General features: G+C 37.7%; 1 protein-coding gene across 1 annotated transcript in view; it reads left to right on the plus strand.

Moving 5' to 3' along the window:
* Positions 1 to 22430, plus strand: part of rhocb (ras homolog family member Cb) — a 23368-nt gene continuing 938 nt past the window's right edge. Inside the window, exons 1-4 of the mRNA XM_051903819.1 lie at positions 1 to 166; positions 18871 to 19028; positions 20120 to 20240; positions 20911 to 21041. Of these exons, the coding sequence (XP_051759779.1) occupies positions 18873 to 19028; positions 20120 to 20240; positions 20911 to 21041 (408 nt within the window). The 5' untranslated portion in view covers positions 1 to 166; positions 18871 to 18872. The remainder of the gene's footprint in view (positions 167 to 18870; positions 19029 to 20119; positions 20241 to 20910; positions 21042 to 22430) is intronic.

Raw genomic sequence — 22430 nt, forward strand, 5'->3', positions numbered from 1 at the left:
CAGCTCCTCCCTTCGAGCCAATAGCGATCGGGCACAGCCCGTGTCCATGGTCTGTGGGAGGATCTAACGGCAGCGCTCCGCTCCTCCACGGCCAGCCAAACACTTCAACACACTGCGCCAAAGAAAAAGGAAACCTTCAGCGCTGAAACTTCAGTTTGATAAGAAGGTAAGAGTTGATTTCGAAAGTATTACGGGTTGGTATTAGTTTTGATTAGATAGTGCAACAAGTAAGAGCCCTTTTACGACTTAACACTTATGCGGGGTGAAAAGAAGTAGGTGTTGGCTTCAGAAAAGCGTCTTTTATGAAGATCAACAACTTGACGTGTTTCTTAAAAAGCCTGGAAAACGCACACCACAAGATTTTGACTGATCTTTGAGGACACAAAAGCGTCGCTGAAGTTGTGGTGTGTTTCACGGTGGTCACCACCTGTTTTGGTTTTCACACGCAGCTTGGTATCGCAGTGTTTGTTTTTGACCACAGCACTAGATTCAGATGGATTTGGCTTGGGAGTGTGAGACAACACCCCTGTTGAACACCTCACATCGTTGTGTTTAGGTTCATAAGGTCGTAGATCAGTTCAGAGACGTCAACGTTACACTATAACCCTCTCATATAGACACACAGAAGAGCGTTTATTAGTAAAACTTGAAGATGTAAGACTGCGCCTCGAAATAAAATAACTTTCAGCTCATGTTTTTCAAGTCTCAGCAGCTCTTAGTGTGGGTTCATGTTACAGAACTGTGCGCTTGTGAACTTGTGACTGGGGGTGGTGTGACGTGATGGTAATTTATTTTGAATGGATTTATTAAATTGGCACTTACTAAGTTTTATTAATTGCAAATGTTTACAGCAATTAACTTTGAACTAATATTAAAATGTACCCTTATGTGAGATGAATACTCCAGTCTTCAAGGGGAAGCTTTATTCTACAGTACATGAAGCAGGTCGCCACCTCCTGAACGCCGCCATGTCGACGTCACATGACTTGCCTCGAAATACAGCTGTTAAAATGTCCATATGGATGTTGATAGTATGAGGAACGAAAAATGAAATTTAAAAAAAAAAAAAAAAGAATGTAGGAAATGTTTGAAAAAATTGTTAAAAACAAATTGTTCACTAAGGAAAATATTTTAGTACTTTATTCTTGATGTTTACACTACTTGAAATTTATTAAAGTCACCATGAAATCAAAATTGACAAGTTATTTTTATGGAGTATTGGATATTTATTATAAATGATTCATCCGTGGACATCATTATTTGTTTAAAATTCATGTGCCTTTGTAACCTTTATTCAAAATAACTTCCCCTCCTTCTTGCAACATCATCTCTTCTCTGGTGATGTATTTATTGGCGTGAGGGCGGGAAAACCTGTCACTCACATGAGATCACAGCAATAGCAAACCACAATGATCCAGTCGATTCCTGATAGACAAAATCAAGGCCTCCCCTTACATTTTGTCTTGTTCGGAAAGCTATTTCACCTGGATATATGAATATCTATAAGGAAGAAAAGATTAACTTCTGTTTCATGCTGACTTTAAATCCAACTGTTTTTTGAAAACAGAATCAGTGTTTTTGAAAAATGTATGAAACCACCACAAGTGTATATAATTAGCTACATTTCTAAGAACTTTTTATAATCCCGGATTTTCTTGTTTGTCGTGTGTTTTGGACAGAAACAGCTGGTCCTGGTCTGTTTTGTAGGCTACTGAAAGTGAAATGTTCATCTGATTCATATAAAAACTTGTTAGACAGGAATGATTCAGGTGTTTGTGTTTGAAGCAGTGCCTGTATAGGAAAACTCCCTCAATGTGTTTAGGAAGGAAGAGGCATTTCAGCAGGCATTTCTAAGCTATTCTCTCTGAAACAGGCCATCTCCTCCACGTAAGGACAGTATTTACATCACCAGATCTCAATGGCCATGGCTCAAAACATACTGAACTGTCTGCTTAGACAGAATTTTTGGGTCTACTGAGCACTGTAATATTCACTGCATGCACTGAAAGAGCTTGACTTACTGCTTATCTCTTTAACATTTTTTTCTTATAATCTGATGAAGAGTGTGACTGTGATAAACAGATGCAGAAAAAGAGTGGAGGTTTGAAGAGCACCAGCCTCACATGATAAGAGTGTTCCAGTCATGCTAGGGAGACTGCGTCTGCTGTGCCATCTCAGCAGTGCCAACAGGTGTGGGCCCGCAGCCACACCACTTTCCGTGTATGAGTGGTGCAGGTCGATATCTGGGTCATTATTCAGCTCGCTGTCCAAACATCAAAGTGAGGCACCCTGGTTTGATTTGGAAGCAGCCTTCAGTGCTTTAGTGGGCACTAAGCCACAAATGAACATTTCTGATGCAAACTCTGCACATGCTAAAAAATGGTAAAATAATCAAAACAGAACCAACATTTTATCTGTATATGAATTATTAAATATGTTTACCGAGTGTTAATGAACAGGGAGGTTTGTTTGTTTACCTTTATCTTACATAAGCAGAATGTTTTTGAGAGTGGTTTCATGCATGCTAAAATCAAGGAGATGTCCTGGAGGAGTGTCTGTATGCTGTTGTGTCCTCTGGGCTGTTTTCCCCTCCTTTGGTATTAGACACTTATGAAGTAGAGGAACGGTTGGATCCACCAGCAAGGACATCGACTTGTTAGTTAGAAGTGAGGTCTGTCTTGCCCTCAGTGGCCGCAGGTGATGTCAAAATATTTCAAAAGTCTGGGACCAGTATTTTTTTTTTTTCTTTTAGAAAGGATGCATTAAATTGATCAAAAGTGACAGTGAAGACATTTATAATCTTATGAAGCATTTCTATTTGAAATAAATGCTGTAGCTTTTAAATGATATTAAGAAGCACAAACGTTTTCAACTGTGATAAGAAAATGCTTCTTCAGCACCAAATTCAGCTTTGACATCACAGGAATTAATTAAATTTAAAAAATATTATAAAATAGAGAGCAGTTGTTTACACTGTACATAAACCATTCTATATATGTATATATATATATATATATATATATATATATATGTGTGTATTAGCACAGTTTAAACAACTGTATTTATTGTCACTTTTGTTTTGATTAATTTAATGCATCCTTGCTGAAAGAAAAAAATACTGGTCCGAGACTTTTGACTGTACTTTCGAAATATTTTGACATCACCCGCGGCCACTGAGGACAAGACGGACCATATTCGGTGTCCCTGTTGGTTGATTCAAGCGTTCCTCTACTTCAAGTGTTTGATTACTACACTTACTAATGCTAAATTTAATGCTAAATGTTTAAATGTCCATGTCACATCTGAAAATGAAATGCTGTCAGAGTCAATAGCCTTGTGGGCAACACTTTGACATGCAGCACAATTGCGTTTAGATGTTTGAATTGCAGCTCATTGTACTTTCTGATCCCGTCCCCCTCTGGGTTCTCTGCTCTGTCTCTTTAACCTCCATGTGGTCCTAAATAAGTGTCCTAAGTAAGTTTAAAAGCCCTTGATCTCACAGAGGTCAGCATCAATACAGCTGGATTCCCAAGTGTTGTTCTGCTGAAAAAGGAAAGCAGATCCTTTATACTGGAAATAAGCATATTTAGAATGAATGATTTCATTTTTTACCACACTGCTGCTAAAAAAAAGAGCGAGAGAGCGGGCATGTCCAAACTAGCAGCCTCTACCTTTTCGCTCACTTTCTGACTGCTTAAAGATCAGTTTGTAGTGTGCAATGTCACTGATTTTGAGTGATTGTGCATGGGAAGCTGTTTTCAGGTCAGTGTGAACCCTCTGGGCTATAGTCCATTTACTCTTTGATGACGACCTGATCGTGTGAGAAAGAGGGACAAAAAATATGAGGAGGAGGAGGAAGAGAGGACGGTCTTTAATTAGGACACCCTCTTTTTCTCCACTCCATATCCCCCTCTCTAGGAACAAGAGCAAACATTCAAGTAGGTCAGACCCTTCTGCTTCTTCTGTCCTTAGCTTGGAAAAATCTCTCATTTTGCTAGGGTGAGTTCTTTCTTTCTTTCTGAAAGAGCTGAAATCAGAGACACTCACCACTTAGAAATGTGCAGTCGTTATTTAAAATGTAATAATATGTAATCATTGTTTCTATCAACTTAATAAGTGTAGGGTTGGGAACCTATATGACTGGTAGGTATATAAGTATTTGCCTAATTTCGGTGCCACTTAAATGCCTGAGCTGTCGATTGAAATATTCAGTCCATCATGTGATCAACTGCTAAATTCAAACGTGCTTTCAAGCTTTGGCTGGCGCTGAGCCAGAGACGGATGCGCTCAGCGCTTGTCACACATCACAGCTATTCTAATCTTCATTTTAGTTTCAGACATTTAAATACACATAAGTACTAGGCTAGCAAAAAAATACATTGAAAGTTTGTTAAATACGCATACACATTGATGTCTATAATGGTCGCCTTGTGCAGGACAGGAGTCGGGACAGGTGTCGTATTTTGCCAGAGAAGGCAAATATGGTCATATTTCTGCAAAATAATTGCTAAAATTTTTTAGGCACCGGTACCGCTTTAATAGTATCAGTTTGGCACCGGTGTCTTAAAAAACCCATACGATACCCAACCCTACTTAAGCGTAAGAACTTTAATTAAAGTTGCTATATTTGTTTCAGATTTTCCGCCTTGATGTGTGTGATACACTAGAAGTGTTTCCTCTCTCAGTGTGATAAGGAAGCGAAACATCAGTGAGGCCTCAGGAGGCCTTTAAATTAGAGTTTAATCTTCTGTGCTCGTCTCTGTTCTTCCGTGTGGAGAATCTGATCTAAGGATCCGCTACTGCTCAGAAGCATGAGGCAGTTGTGTTCTTGTGTCTGGCATTTGCTGTTGATTGGCTATCACCCTTGGGGTCAATGAATCCTGCAATAAAAGTGTTGCTGTAGCAGTCTGACAATCTGCAGCAAGTGTCACTGAGATTGTGCTTCAGCAAGTGGTTTGTGATATACCTCATTTGGCTTTCCACACAAACACACATTGTGTCACATCTCACACAGGTGACAAGATATTACCAAAGTCCCTTTAAGACAAGTCATTTCACTCGGCGGCCATCTTTGAAACGCCTCTCGGGCATGCAAGTGCAGCTCCTATCTCTTTGAATGGGGAAATATCAAATTCTCCAAAGCTGTTTGCCAAGCTTTCGATTAAATTTCATATTTGAAATCAATGAAATCTGACAACAACTGTCTCATTAATGTTGTTTCTAAATGCTCGAATCATGACAAAAAACGGTATTTTTAAGGCTGGATCAAGCTAATGCGCATGCGCAGTCCTAAATGCACGTCTCTTGTGTCTCATTTCTGAGGTGCGCGTCTGACTGTTTCTATAGAAACCGAAACTTCTAACGGCCTCTGCAGTGACGCGATGACTACCAATCGGCAACTGGCTCTTATTTAGAAGGCGGGACTTATTCCGCCATATTGCACGTTGCACTTTCTCCCATTCAAAACAATACGAGTGACGCGTCTTGTGTTATTCTACAGTCTTTGATATTACACAGATTGGTGGAGTTTTTTTTCACCAGGAATTCCACTGTTAAACAAAAATATTGAAAGGGTTAGTTCACCCAAAAATTAAAATTATGACATGAGCGCTTTATATGATGAACAGATTTCATTTAGGCTTTTAATCACATGTAAACATTGATCAGCTCTCAGATTTCATCAAAAAGATCACAGTAGGTTAGGGCTGGGAGATTTTTTTTTTTTCCGATTAATTCGAATTTAATGTTTTGCCTCAATTTTTATTATTTTTTTAAATCAAGAAATCGAGATTTTGAATAAAAATGTTAGCAAGCGTTACGTACCTCAGGGATGACGTGTTTTTGTAGGCCAACCTGGAAGTTAGCAGCGCACGGGTTCCCTCGATCAAAAGCCAGTGCATTTTTCCCATAGACTTTTGGAAAATCACAAAAAATAAGCTCTGTGTTTAACAAAGGGGTATGACACTTACACGTTTTGTCTATCAAGATAATCTTTACAAGTTAACACAACATTTACATTTTGAAGCCTAAATAAAGTCGTCAGATACAAAAAGCTAACAGTAGGCTATAAGCGGACTACAGCACACCATGGTCGCGGATCAACCTCACCACCACCAAGCTTCCTCAAATTTATTTAGAAAACAACTTTATTTAAAAACATGCTCTCTGATTATGATCTGCGCTGTGTATGAATACTTATCCACTTTTTCATGGGAAATGCTATCCAAATGTCCTGTTTGTCATGATGACGTCTAAAGTCCCCGCCAAAGGAAGTAGTCCCTTTTAACAATTTGTTAGCAACCGCCGTTTTTAAGACACAATAAAGGTTATAACTGGTGTGTTTTATGTCATAGATCAAAACGTGAAAATATTTAGAGGCTTTGTTAACCACAGACCTTGTTTCAGGCGATTTAGCTAAAACCCATTCAAAAAACCCATTGACTTCGGGTCGATGGAACCGGAAGTCCTAAAATGCTAACTCGCTTCCGGGTTTTGCCTACAAACATGTCATCCCTGAGGTACTCTATACAGCAATGATAATCGTATTAGAAGAAGAAAATGATCCAACCTCATGATGGCGCCGGCGCGCCTGATTAACCGCTCTCATGTGACGCTCTATAAACGTAGAACACTATTAGATCACGCAGATCACTATTCTTAAGCGGCTGTTCATTCAGAAATGCGATATTGCGTTATAAAAATGTGACGCAGGCACTGGAATGAGGAAAAAAAGGCAAAGTTATTAAACGCGAGTTGAGCTATTACTGGTGTTATTTATTGCTATTACTTTTTGGCTAAGAAATATTTAGCATTTTCTTATTTTATATTATTTCTGAGTATATATGATATGTTTAAGGTAAGTTTGTACAACATTTTCTTTCATATTTCAGGCATATTTCCACAAAGATATTTAACAAATTGTTTTACATTTACACCATGTTGATCACTTCATGTGTGGTGCACTTGGAATGGAAATTTTTTTAACCAGATTGAGAATGTTACTTAAATCATATTGTAGTTAAGTTTTTAAGTTGACTATTTAAACAGTAAAAAAAAAAAAAAAAAAAATCGAAATCGTGAATCGGTCAGTCATTCTGAAAATTTATTTTTTTTGCCATATCGCCCAGCCCTACAGTAGGTCTGCCTTTAAAGGTTTATAAGTTTATTAAAAATCTATTCCCCTATAGAGAAAATGAATGGGATTCATACCACCTGACTGTTGCACTCTATAAGTGATACAGATGTCTACAGCTGGACTACGGTTCCCGGCGTAGGATTACATGCTGAAATCAATATGAATAACTTATTTCAATAGGAGAATATATTTTAACAAGAAGAATTTTTGATTTAGAGAATTTGTTTGCTACGCGTTGAACACAAACGCAAAAACCAACCACTAGCAACAGTTTTTAACTGGTAGCAACAGTTCCTGCACACACACACACACACACACATACACATTCTCAAAGGTCTCTAGTTAAGCTGAAACATTCTTAACCTGCCCAGCATGTGTGCAGATTCCACACAGTCCAGACACCTCTCAGCCTTCATACACTAACCTCAGGACTCTCATCTGTTTTTAGCTTAGAGTCAAGGTTAGATGAGAGAATTTATAATGATCCTAGATCAGCATTAATAAACTAGTCAAAGTGTACTCTAAGAAAATCATCTTTAATTATTGGACCCAGCAGTGAAAACAACAGAGGATGAAGTATTTGATTAGCTGTGTGTGTTTACACTTTCTGTTAGTCACTGTGAGCCATTACTGTATATTTTTTTGCTTAACAAAGTGATAGTTAAAAAGAAAAAAAGAAAAATCAGAAGTCTTATTTTTGGGTGAACTGTCTGGCTTGGTTCTTAAAGTCACCATGATACAACATTTCTGTATTATTTATTTATTTATTTATTTTTGGCATATATATATATATAATTTTTTTAATTGTTGTTGTTATTATTATTAATGTGCCTTCATAAACTTAAACTAACTTCCCACTTGCAGTGACATCTCTTCTTTGGTGACATGTTTTTCAGCACAAAAACGGGACAACCTGTCACTAACATGAGATCCGATCAATTCCCAATGGACAAAATTAAGTCCCTCCCAACATGTTTTTTGGTTCATGAAGCCATTTCACATATATCATCAGAGGCAATGTATATCATGTAATGTATATCTCTATTGCAAGACTTGCTGTAGTCTTGCAATAGAGAAGAAAAGACTATTGCAACTGTTTCATGCTGACTTTGAGGTCTGCCTGACAGTAGCAGGCATATTCTGTAGTCTCGCTGTAATACTTGCTGTAATAATGAGACACTTAAGGGTCCCCATTTTAGGTCTTCTACCATGGAACTTGCCAAAATTTTGCCACTTACTGAAATGTTTCTATAACCAATCTTGGCAAGGCTTTTAGTATAAAACTATGAAGCTATTTTGCCAGATTGACATTAAAGGGTTAGTTCACCCAAAAAATGAAATTTCTGTCATTAATTACTCGCCATCATGTCGTTCTACACTCGTAAGACCTTTGTTCAACTTCGGAACACAAGTCAAGACATTTTTGATGAAATCTGAGATAGGGCTGCACGATTTATCGCCATCTTATCGCACGCAATTTGGCAAAGGCTGCAGTTATTTTATGCGCAGTTTGTTAGAGCTGTATGGCTCTGTAATCAGTAGTAAATGCTTCTCCATCTGAAAGCCAGAGGGCGCTCTCGCGCAGAAACTGCAAATATGCCCTGCTGCCGAAGTAGAACACGCGTCATTCCAGGAAATCCCATACTATCACTGTAGCTGAATAAACAGAAGATTGACTAATACACAGAATAAGGCAGCCGTGTGTTTAAGAAGCCACATCATCTCACAGAAGGATGCTCAACTGTCGTTATGAAGTGAGTTTGGAGTAAAAACATGCTATTAAATGTTGTCTTTTGTTGGACAAGATGTTAATAAATGCTTCTCATGTCTGGAAAGATGTTTAACACGTGTTGCTTTTTCAAATGCACATTATAAGCGATTCAAACTCGCAGTGCTTTCAGATGGATCATGTTGGAATACTGCCCTGCGGCCCAGTCTCTGAAGGGAGGGGATCATGCTCTGCTCGTTCATGGTTCCCTCAATGAACTGTAGCTCCCCAGAGCCGGCAGCACTCATGCAGCCCCAGACCATGACACTCCCATCACCATGCTTGACTGTAGGCAAGACCACACACACTTGACACTATCTGAACCAAATAAGTTTATCTTGGTCTCATCAGACCACAGGACATGGTTCCTTAGTCTGCTTGTCTTCAGCAAACTGTTTGCGGGCTTTCTTGTGCATCATCCTTAGAAGAGGCTTCCTTCTGGAACGACAGCCATGCAGACCAATTTGATGCAGTGTGCAGCGTATGGTCTGAGCACTGACGGACTGACCCCCCCACCCCTTAAACCTCTGCAGCAATGCTGGCAGCACTCATACGTCTATTTCCCAAACACAACCTCTGGATATGACGCTGAGCACGTGCACTCAACTTCTTTGGTCGACCATGGCGAGGCCTGTTCTGGGTGGAACCTATCCTGTTAAACCGCTGTATGGTCTTGGCCACCGAGCTGCAGCTCAGTTTCAGGGTCTTGGCAATCTTCTTATAGCCTATACCATCTTTATGTAGAGCAACAATTATTTTTTTCAGATCCTCAGAGTTCTTTGCCATGAGGTGCCATGTTAAACTTCCAGTGACCAGTATGTGAGAGTGAGAGTGATAACACCAAATTTAACATACCTGCTCCCCATTCACACATGAAACCTTGTAACACTAATGAAGATGAACGAAGATCTTACAGGTTTGGAATGACATGAGGGTGAGTAATTAATGACAGAAATTTCACTTTTGGGTGAACTAACCCTTTAAGATCTTCTGGCTGTTTTTGCTGATTTAGACCATCACGTAGAGAAACACAGCAATAGATGCTCCTTATCTGAAAGTGGTTTAGTAAGACAAAGATAAGAAACGTGGAGTCAATGAGTTTCTGCAGGAACTTCACACTTCCACTGAATAGGAATGAGGTCGACCCAGAGGTGGATGATATGACAAAAATATCATCATGATTTTATTTTTCAGGCAGGATTACGATGTTATCACAATTCTTCAATTCCAGAATTCAGTTGCTCTTCACTGTTGGTTTTTAAGACTGCTTTGCCAGTTACTGAGCAATACTGCAAAATTAATTTCCCTATTTAAAAAAAATATAGCTCTACAAGGTAACAGAACATGAAAGAAAAAAAAGATTGGCAGAACATTTAGGCCAAAAAGGTGTTCTGTTAAAATTAAGAACAAAGATGATAACAATAGAACAGATACGATATAAGAAAGATACTAATGAAATAAACTGCTTTCAATTTTTCAGGTACAGTAGGTTTATTTAACAGCACGTATGGCAGTCAGAAACTGAATAATCAAATGTAAAAATAATACTGCGTAGTCTTTGCTGTAAATAAATATACATGGATTCTTTTTAAATCTATACGAAAGTTACTCAATCAAGAGCAGTGAGTGATTTTTCTCTTTTTCTTTTGTTGTTTGATTCATAATCATATTATCAACAGCAAGTACTTTATAGTAGTCTGCTGTCACTTTAAGCGCTAATACATCGATCATACTGATACACATGTGGTTTCTTTCCCAACTGTTTATGTTCACTTAAGATAACCAATGTGATCTGATATTATCATATCGCCAACTCCTAGGTTGACACACAACAGCAAACACTTTTCAAAGCCCTTCTCCTGGTTCTATTCAGTTTTGCCTACATGTTCCTAATATAAAACTGTCTTGTGATCCAGTGGGAAAAGTGGCCTAAGTGTGTTTCTGTGAGATGTCTCAGTCTTAAAGGCCCCACGGACCCCCTAATGATTTCTACAGGTCATTAATTGTGAGATTAGCTGTGAATTGATGGCCGAGCTTCACCTTATTAAATGAATACTTATACCACATTAAATATTTCTAATGTGCTCCAGTGGGTTTAAGTATATTGAAGCTCTGGTCAGATTTCCTGGAGAGAGATATTCATCTTCTTTACCTGTTCGTACTGAGTGAAATTCATAGTGAAATTCTGAGTGAGAGATTCCTGCTGAAAATAACGGTCAGTAGATACATCATTGTTCTCTTTGAGCCTGACCACAATTTTGAACATTGTTTTTTTTTTTTTTTTTTTTTGTGTACTCGCTCAGTAATAGAACTTTGTTTTAATACATTTTAAAATAATTTAAAATATTATTATTTTTTTTTTTTTTTAATTGATCAATTTCTGATCACAATATTTTGGAGATGTATGTACTCGGAACACGAGCACACAAAGCCGCCTGGGGAACAGTGTATCTTTTACGGCTTAATATTTTTTTAATAACGCTGTTTAATATCAAACACGTCCTGCCGTTTAGCAACAGTAGACTGAATTTTACAACACTTATTTGGATGTTAAGTTTGGTCTTTTAGGGAGGAACGAACGCACCGCTGCGATGCGTTGTTAAAAGGAAGGTGCGCTGGACAGAATGCGGCATCTCATATAGGCCTGTCACGATAACTACTTTTGTTGTGCGATATATTGCCCCAGAAATAATTGTGATATGGGATATTATTGACATTTTAAGACCATTTTATGCCACTGAATATATTATCATAATATAATAGCATCATAATGCAAGTAGGCTACACACTTTCAAATGACAATGAACTTAACTCTTAATATTTAGATACTGGAATTGAAGCGTCAAAAAAATAATAATGTTGAATAAATAATAAATTTGCTAACAAAAACTGCAAAATAACAAGTAGAAAAAAACACTTGCAAATGCACAAAAGGCACTTATATGGAGATTTTCCATCTACAGGTTTTTCCCTGACCTTGTTTTCTCAGTAAAGTAAGGGTGCACGCTATTGTCAGATGTCCATATGAACAAAGAAAGACACAGATTTAGCAGTCAGATATGGCCTGTTGCGGTATCTGTTTTTCTAGAGGCGTGTTTGAAAAACTTCTTTTAACTTGAGCGCCGCATTTTAGCGCCGCATCATGCACGAGATGCAGCGAAAGACGCGAGTGCAACAGTCAAAAGTTTCCATGGAAAAACAGCACAGTAGAATCCAAAAACGCATTTTCTATGAAAACAAACTAGACAATCGCGACTTCCACATCCTGTGTGAAACTAGCTGTGAGCGTGCACAATTTCGCGCTGTCGTGACTTCCACATCCTGTATGAAACTAGCTGTGAGCGTGCACCTTTTCGCGCTGTCATGTTTATATTTGCACCAGTGAATTGTGGAAACTGAGTGCATTTGCACTTCCAAACTGTCTGTAGTTGTCAGGAAAACACTATGACGACTCGAATGACGCATTTTTCTGCCTGTCGAGTGTCGATGTCAGCTCTGTGTATGAAGGAGCTGCCTGAGCCCCGTTTTCGCCTCGGAGAGCAGACGAGATGACAGAGGCAGCACGATCGGCAAAATGTCGGTGACATTTATTTTTGTGTAAACATAATGGGCAATATATCGCGTCACCAAAAATTATCGAGGTCATGTCCATATATCGTGCGATAAGTCGATATATCGACTATCGCGTCAGGCCTAATCGCACAATAATCGTTTTACCTCAATTATCTTGTTTTCATAATCGTTAGAAGCCAAAATTGAAAATTAATTACGATTAATCTCACAGCCCTAGTAGGTGGCAGTATTTCGCTTTAACACTGGTTACCACCCATCATAAAACGGCAAAAAGAAGGCAGCGGCACTGCAGTTTGTAGCTACTACTGCCGCACAAAATCATTTGAGAGCGACAGGTGAAAGCTAGACACTCTACTGTAAAAAGTTAGCTTGCCATTGTGGGAGGTTTTTTTGGGGATTTTGTAAAAAAAAAAAAAAAAAAAAGTCTATAAGAAGGGCCAGTCAACATGCTTTTGTACACATATGGTTACAGCAAAAAGTTTGACAAAAGTGCACACATCCAGAGGGCAAACAGCTCAAAATAGAAAAATTATTTACAGCATGTCCTCACAAATTATTTATTGCTTTTTCTCTGTTTATGGAGCTGTGGTGTGCCAACTTTTTTTTTTTTTTTTTTTTTTAAATGATTCATTTCTCAAAAACAAAATAAATTAACTTAAAGATGAATTTGACCAGTGCCATTATTATTATTTTTCAAAATTTCTATAGTTATCGTAATAATATCATTACCATGAGTTCTTTTGGCCACAATAATAACATAGTGAAAATCTGATGTTGTGACTGCCTTATATACAGGGCTTCTAGTTAAGACTGCTTATCCCAACTAGTCGATGTAATTTTGCTCATCCCTAGTAAACAGGGTCATCATGTAAACAGTTGGTTTGAGCTTCAGCCAGAGACAGAATGCTGCAGAGTGGTTTTACAGCTTGTCTGTGAGGTTCAGACACATGTTTCACAATGCTCAGTGCTGCGGCTCCCACTGCAGGCATCATATATTCACATCGTCCTCCAGACACACTCTCACCAGTGCTCACATCGTCCGTTACTTCCTGGAGACTCACAGGAATCAGGCCAGTTGGCATCATTCAGCACCATTTCATTTTTCTCATGTACCCAACCTGTCTGAGCTCTTTGTGCGAATGAGACCGAGAGCGAGTTGCTCAGTTCAAACGTTACAGTGTCCCCTCAGTGAACGGGCAGACTGACAGATGACTGCAGGCTTTACAGAGGTAGTGGCAGGAGGAGATGCTTCACGCACCCTCACGCTGGGCGATAGCCTTTTAACAATATATCTTGATGTTTATGTATCCCCCTTCTGTTTTATTTAAACCAAACAGCTGTTATTGTGCAAGGCAAGAAGTTAAATAAAGTTAAAAATAATCCAAGCATGTTTTCAAATTCCACACTGTATATACACACTATCATTTGGAAGTTTGGGGTCAGTATGATTTTTTTTTTTTTTTTTCTCAAATAAATTAATACATTTATTCAGCAAGGACGCATTAAATTGATCAAAAGTGACAGTAAAAACATTTATAATAAAAGATGGCTTCAACTGTTACTTGAGCAGCAAATCAGCATATCAGACTGATTTCTATATACGTATACTATATTATATAGAATATAATATTCTGAGTTTTGATGCACTGAAACTGGCAGTTTGAACTGATTCACTGAAAATGATTCAGTGTCAAACCTCCATCTAAAATGATTCCCATGAGACAAAGAGGGAACTGGAAACTAGTTTATTGGCACATGGTCTTTAGGAAGCTTAATGGCCAAATTAAAAGCACATTAGGATTGCTGCGTTGTTCACGGTGTTGCTTAATTTGATATCGCCAGCCAATTTGTCGAAAATTTATCGTGAATGTTCAATATTCAACCTAGCCGTATCACAGACCCATCAGTCAACGGCTCCTGTGGCTCAAGGTCAATTGAAAGCATTTAAAGTGTCCACTGCACACCCCTGAAACACTCTCCTGGGCCCCGTTTAATCTGTGTGTGTCATTACTGTGGTGGGTTTGGAGGGAAGAAGGCTGCCATGATGGACTTGACTCAGTTATTCCATGATCCCTTATGGAAATCGTTGAAGCAGAAAGTCTAAACCCCCTCCTGAATCCAATTTAAATCTCATTCACTTTCCATATCCAGGTTGTATCGAGCTTTTATAGATTCTTATCAATCATAATGAAACCCACTTTTTCTCATTTTCTTTTGATTAACTTCTGATTCAGTCCAGTGTTTGACTCAACTAGTCTTTGATTCTGTGGATGTTAGGGATATACAGAACTACATATTTTCATAATTGACTATACATTGGATATCTAAAGAACTGGTTGACTTGTTAAAGGGTTAGTTCACCCAAAAATGAAAATTTTGTCATTAATTATTCACCCTCATGTTGTTCCACACCCGTAAGACCTTCGTTCATCTTCAGAACACAAATTAAGATATTTTTTCATAAAATTCGATGGCTCAGTGAGGCCTGCATTGCCAGCAAGACAATTAACACTTTCAAATGCCCGGAAAGCTACTAAAGACGTATTTAAAACAGTTCATGCGACTACAGTGGTTCAACCTTAATGTTATGAAGCAACGAGAATACTTTTTCTGCGCCAAAAAAACAATATAACGACTTTATTCAAGAATATCTAGTGATGGGCGATTTCAAAAAGAAGCTTTATGAATCTTTTGTTTCGAATCAGTGGTTCGGAGTGCGTATATAAAATTGCCAAAGTCACGCCCCCAGTGGTGAACCATTGAAATTTTGAAACACTTATGACGTAATGAAGCCTCGTTTACTGAAATCACGTGACTTTGGCAGTTTGATACGCGCTCCGAACTACTGGTTCGAAACAAAAGATTCGTAAAGCTTCGAAGCTTCATGAAGCAGTGTTTTGAAATCGCCCGTCACTAGATATTGTTGAATAAAGTCATTATTTTATTTATTTATTTATTTTGGAGCACAAAAAGTATTCTCGTTGCTACATAACATTAAGGTTGAACCACTGTAGTCGCATGAACTGTTTTAAATGTCTTTAGTAGCTTTCTGGGCATTGAAAGTGTTAATTGTCTTGCTGTCAATGCAGGCCTCACTGAGCCATCGGATTTTATCAAAAATATCTTAATTTGTGTTCCGAAGATGAACGAAGGTCTTACGGGTGTAGAACGACATGAGGGTGAGTAATTAATTGATTACCTTTTTTTAATACCACCTCTTATAAAGCTGGTAAAATATCCCACCCGCTCATTGCGAGTCTGTCAGATATCAATATAAAAGCTAATTCAAAATATTAATAAATACTATAATACTATATAAATAATAGCCTGCTAAAATAACACTACTCCGGTGTGAGATATATGAAGGCTGAAATCACTGTTAATTAACTGATAGTGTTTTTTGGAGCCTGCCCTGCATGTGAACAGGAAGGGAGTTGTCAGAACAGGAAGTGAGCTCTTTCTCTTCCTTCCACCAGAGGCTGAGGAAATGTTTCCACACTGTGCCCTCAGAGACATGACAGCATTCCCAGAGCAAGCACTGTGGGAAATTCCCAGTGTGACATCAGATTTTCGCATCTACTAAAAAAGAATTATGATTCATTATCAGTTTCAGTTTCATTGAATTTAATTGATAGGTCAGCTTTGTAAAGTTTCAAATTCTTCTCAACTGTTTCAAAAACCAGTGGTGTTCATGAATGCGCAGAGTTGGGTGTGTTTGAAGGGCTTGTGAGATAATGGCAACAGAGATTAATGTGTGTGCTTGTGAGAAACCAGGCTGCCGTCACCAAGAACGCATTTCTCTCTTCAGGGACGTACATTTAAGAATAGCACTGACCTGCTTCTGTTCTTTTCTCTCTCTCTCTCTCTCTCTCTCTCTCTCTCTCTCTCTCTCTCTCTCTCTCTCTCTCTCTCTCTCTCTCTCTCTCTCAGAATGTGTCACTGTTTCAGAATTAGCTGACAACTTCCTGTGACCATCCAATCCAAATGTCTCATTATAAAACTGCACAGTCCTAACCAGTTTGAAAGTAACCCTAACCCAGTAATCGAATGTTGAGTCACACTATGTAAAATTTTGTTCAAAATTTATATGAGCGAGTCATCGTCAATCTATCTTCCAAACCATGTTTTTGTCTTGATCCTGAATCACTAAGGTAAACCTATAATAAGTGTTTATATTTGAACTATTTTAGACCGAGCAGGACAGGCAGCCCAGTACCTGTGTGACTCGTCTTTAGCTCCAGCTACAATGTTCTTCCGCAAGGCGCATGCAGTTTTGTTTATTAACCGCTAGAGCACCAAAAGTTACAATGGGCCTGTTTACACCTGGTCACTTCATGCGTTTTTTTTTTTTTTTGATCGGATAACTATCTGATTTATAAAAACGATTCTATTTACACTTGGCCACATAAATGTGTCTCTGCAAAATGGATATAAAACCGATCTTCAATTCCCGCGCTATATGCAGATTTAATGGAGTTCACGTCACCGAAAGCAACAAATATGAGCTGTATTTTATTGATCATCAGCTTATTTTAAAACCAAAGACCGTAATAGGAGAGAGAGTGGCATCAGCACTAGTAAGATCATTTAGTCTCATTACTTTTAATGAAGATGATTGTGTTTTGAGCGCCTGCAACTTAATTTCAGTTTGATTTGCAGGCAGTTTGTACGTTGTCTTGCTGAAAAGATGCTCAGCTGCTCATCTGTGGTGATGCGTTCTGCAGTAGCGCTGTCTTACCTGACTATAACATGTTATTTAGCCTATAACACACTCTCACACATTTATTTAAGTATTTTTGGGAGGAGTTAAATTTAAATATGTGGTTTCAACAACCAGATGCATTTAGACCTGTTCAGTTTTGACTGGAATGGTGGTCCCAGACCACCTTTCACACACACTTTCCTTGCTAAAAAAAGTATTTTAAAGGTACATGCACAACTGTTCAAAAGTTGTTTTGTTTGTTTGCTTTTGAAAGAAGTCTCTTCTCATGAAGGCTGCATTTATTTGATTAAAAATACAGTAGAAACAGTAATATTGCAAAGTATTATTACAATTTAAAAGAATTGTTTTCCATTTTAATATAATTAATGTCTTTAGTGTCACATAATCTTTCAAAAATCATTCTAATATGCTGATTTGGTGCTCAAGAAAAATTCTTATCAACATTGAAAACAGTTGCTGCTAATGTGATGGAAAATGGTATATGTGTTTATTAGTCTAAATTTCATAACCTACATCTTTCTCACACACATGAATCTCTCTCAGTCTGCTCGACTCTGCTGTCACTCTCACAAGCCAAAATCCTCCGTTGGAGTGTGTCTGCTTTCACTGGGCTACTGTATTGCAGTGCTGCTTCTCTATACGTGTGTGTGTGTGTATGTGTGTGTGTCCTGCTTGGATTGGACAACTGGTTGGATTGGCACTATTTAAAGAAAAAGTGTGGCTGTGAGTGTATGTTTTTTGGCCGTGACATTTTTGGGGCATCGTGTCCTTATTTTTCTCCAAATTGCGGGAAAGAGAGGAAAAGGGTGGGACAGGAAAGTCTTTTTCTTACTGTATTTTTTTCCATACTCTTCATGCTCTAATTTTGTGTGGATGCAGAAACATCTCCCAAATAAGGCCTTGAACAAAATGTGCTCTTTTCATTTCAGTTTTGTAGTTCAGTTAGGCTCTTGATCAGCATTTTGGCCTCCTGATTCTGCACAAAAGCAGGATTGATCTTAGACCCATTTCTGCAACACTCTATTATGTTGTGTCTCTTAAACAACAGGGGTTCATTCATGTGAAACAAGCTGTTATGGCGATTATTAGGACGCATTTCGTGGCTCTCTGGAATACTTGATTCCGATTCGTTAAATGTTTGTTTAGAATTATATTCACTGCAGTCAATGGCAATGTATTTTTCTACCTTCACCTCTCTCGTATCACTCTGCAGTCTCTAAGAAATTTAAAATGGCTAAATGATGCATCTTCCCAGAACATTTAAGATTACCAGCTGTAATAGAAATTGTAGCTTTGTAGCTAAATTGTAGCTAAATATGTTACCTAACCAATCTATTGAAAAAGTATATTGGATTGGAAATGGAATAATATTATACAGAGATTTTTACCATTTACCACTATCTTTCTTAGCGGATGCTTTAATCTAATCCATCCATCCATCCATCCAATACAATTTATATAATGTAAAATTTATTTAAGATAATATATACAGTTTAAGCTAATATGTACAATTTTCATACAATGTAATTTTATTTATTTGCTAAATAGCTATGTTGTAAGTGGGATAATCTACAGCCAGCGGGTCATTATTGCAAATATGAAGATTGTATTTGTTTTGTGAATTTCATTTGAAACATTTCTAATGGTAATGTCTTCTCTCTTTTTCTGTAGTGATGGCAGCTATTCGTAAGAAGCTGGTGATTGTGGGAGATGGAGCCTGTGGAAAAACCTGTTTGCTCATTGTGTTCAGTAAAGACCAGTTCCCAGAGGTCTACGTGCCCACAGTGTTCGAAAACTACATCGCTGACATAGAGGTGGATGGCAAACAGGTCAGTTATTCTAAAATAGTGTTGTACACAGTCCTCCTTTTTTGTTTTGTGGACAGACGCACTGAGAATGTGATGTGTGTATGCTTGTTGGAGAGAGGGAATTAGGTGTTCTGCAGCCTTTTAACCCAAATTTGAGGCCATCCTGATTAGGCATACTGAATATAAGCTGCGTTTCCACCGAAATTACCTGGAATAATTTGTCCCAGGAACTTTTTTCCCCCAGACCTGTTGCTGTCTGCTTTTCCATCGTGGTCTCGTCGTCAGTCCATCGGTCGTATTTATTAAACTCCATTGTTTAAAGATGGTGGTTGAAACAAAAATGGTGCATGGAGTCAACCAATCAAAATACTGCGTGAAATCAACCAGTCAGCATGTTCAGCGCCCAAGTCCCACCCCCGAAAGTTCCTGAATGTTGAAAAAGTACTACCTCGTGAGCAGGGACTTTCTGATGGGGAAATTTTTACCCAGAGCTTCATTTAGACCCTGTCCCTGTGGTCGAAAACACACTGAGTACCACCCCAAAGTCCCTAGTTCCTGGGGAAAGTTCCTGCGTTGAAAACATGGCTATAATGTGAGAAGTTCAGCAAGAGGGAGTGCTCTACTGTTCTGAACTTACTACAACAGGAAATGGTTTGTTCGAGATTCTTGTTCAGGTTTGGACTTGTAAGCTTCTTTGAAATAGAAGACAACAATATTGAAATAAATCTAAAAGTTAAGAATGGATAAGATTAAATTGTTCCAGAACAGTGTTTCAGAACTTTTGATTCAAAAAATAGAAAAAGTAATTTGCAGTTTGTCAATCCATTCTATTTCCTGTATGCTCCAGTACACACATTTCTTCTCCATATCTTGAACTCACACAAAAAACCTCTTAAATCTTTTAACCCTTGAATGTTTTGTATTCCCATTGAAGACCTCTTTAAATAGCTTCAGGTTTATAAATGGTCTTTATATTTATGACCACTGACATTGACAATAATGCCATTCAAAGTCCAGTGACATACCATCAGCTGACAAAAAATACTAAAGTATCTGCATCTCTCTCTCTCTCTCTCTCTCTCTCTCTCTCTCTCTCTCTCTCTCTCTCTCAGGTGGAGTTGGCTCTATGGGACACAGCTGGTCAGGAGGACTATGATCGGTTGAGGCCATTGTCGTACCCAGACACAGATGTTATTCTGATGTGCTTCTCTATAGACAGCCCAGATAGTTTAGGTACCTAACTACACACATACACTGTTGTTCAGAAGTTTGGAGTCAGTAAGAATATTTTTTTTCTGTTCTGTTCTGTTCTGTTCTTTTTTTTTTTTTTTTTTAAAGAAATCAAGTGACAGCAAAGACATTTATGTTATGCTGTTCTTTTGAACTAGTTTATTAAAGAATCCTGATTAAAAAATTAACAATACATCAAAATTTCTACAAAAAATATTAAGCAGCACAACTGTTTTTAACATTGATAATGATAATAATAAGAATAATTCTTGTGCACCAAATCAGCATATTAGAATGATTTCTGAAGGATCATGTGACACTGAAGACTGGAGTAATGATGCTGAAAATTCAGCTTTTCCATCACAGGAATAAATTACGTTTTAAAATGTATTAAAACAGATTTACTGTAGTTTTAATCAAATAAATGCAGCATTTTTTTTATCTGCTTCAAAGCAAATGCAATTTATATAAATGCAAGTAATTCAACTTGTACATATTACATTAAGGTAAAATGTAAGATTATTATTATTAACATTTTAAGATTATTAAATACTCGAACACAATATTATTTTACTGTAATTATTAATATTTATAATTTATTGTTTTCAGTTATTTCTAAAAATATCTTAACATTGACATCACATTTTGTAACTTCTGTTCTGGCCTCTTTCAGAGAATATTCCAGAGAAATGGACGCCAGAGGTAAAACATTTTTGTCCCAACGTTCCCATCATCCTCGTGGGCAATAAAAAGGACCTGCGAAATGATGAACACACGCGCAGGGAGCTGATCAAGATGAAACAGGTATGGTGTGTGTGTGTGTGTGTGTGTGTGTGTGTGTGTGTGTGTGTGCGCGCACGTGTTAAACAGGTGTTGCCATAGTAACTTGAAGTAGAGGTTTGTAAGACACAGCAGAGCCCTTTTGTTGGCCTTTGCCTTAGCAAACAGGACACTTCCTGTTTCTGACAGCCACAAAGGAAAATGAAAATGCAGCTGTTTCCTGTGGGGATAAAGCTGCCCTCAGGGATTACATAATACTGAAGGGTGTTTGTAAGAGTAAGGCAGAAACAGTAGTGAAACTTCCATGCTAGTCATCATAATACTTTTATTTTTATACATGTAGCATTTTTAAGTTTAAATTTGCTAATGAGAAAGATTTTAGAATACAAAATTTCTACAGTTGTGATCCATCATATTTTCCAAATTGTTAGGCTACTTTTACCCACAATGCTTTGTGTTGAAAGGAACTGTTGTGGGTGTAGACGTTCGAGCACCATTTAAGGTAGCTAACAAACATTGTCGTTAGTGTCTAGGAATGCTCATTGAGCTCAAACCCTGATTTTATCTCTACAAGAATGTGGCAGATTGTAAGTCATGTGACATTCAGCATACTACAGTATGAAATGTTTATTTTAGTTCATTGTTTATTGTAACCTTAGTTACAATAAGTTGCGTCACAATACTTAAGTTGTAACCTACCTCAAGTACATAAAAGTTACATTTTAATATGAATCGAGTCTGTCTCCATGTGAGTCAGTGCCTAAATATAAATAACACAGAATGCAAATATAAGAGGGCAGCTGAAATGGAGGTTTACCTTTCATGAAAACAGTGCTGAATGACATTAGGGTAAGTAAAAAAGATGACAGAAACTCTGCATATACACTTAACAATGGTGTAATGAGAAAAGGAAGTGCCTATACATGCCGGAGAGGTTGGTTAAAGCTGTCTACCCGGAAGTTTATGCACTGATGTGAGGGGATAGTTTCCACACAGCCTGCTTGAAAATGCACTGTATTGTTAGTGAAGAGCAAGTGAGACATGTGATGTGTAGGAGAAGAAAAGAAAAAAACAAAACAAAGAAGCTAAATGTCATTTGAGGCAAATATTTTTTCAAATATTTCCAGTCAAGCTGTAATGTTGTCAAATTATATAAAAAGTGTGAAAATATTATTAGTGTATATTTAGGATACATAAATTGCTAGTCATGAAATCAGCTTTAGTAGGACAAAGGAGTCAGCCATTTTATTCTAAAAATGTTGATATTAACTGCTATGATATTAAACCATTTGAGATGTGGTGAAATGTTAATGACTTTCAGAAGAAAATTACATTATGATGAAATTTTCCTGTTATAAACTACCATTCAAAAGTTTAGGGTTAAGTAAAATAAAAATAAATGCAGCCTTGGTG

The sequence above is a fragment of the Ctenopharyngodon idella genome, chromosome 8 (genome assembly GCF_019924925.1).
Source record: "Ctenopharyngodon idella isolate HZGC_01 chromosome 8, HZGC01, whole genome shotgun sequence".
NCBI lineage: Eukaryota > Metazoa > Chordata > Actinopteri > Cypriniformes > Xenocyprididae > Ctenopharyngodon > Ctenopharyngodon idella.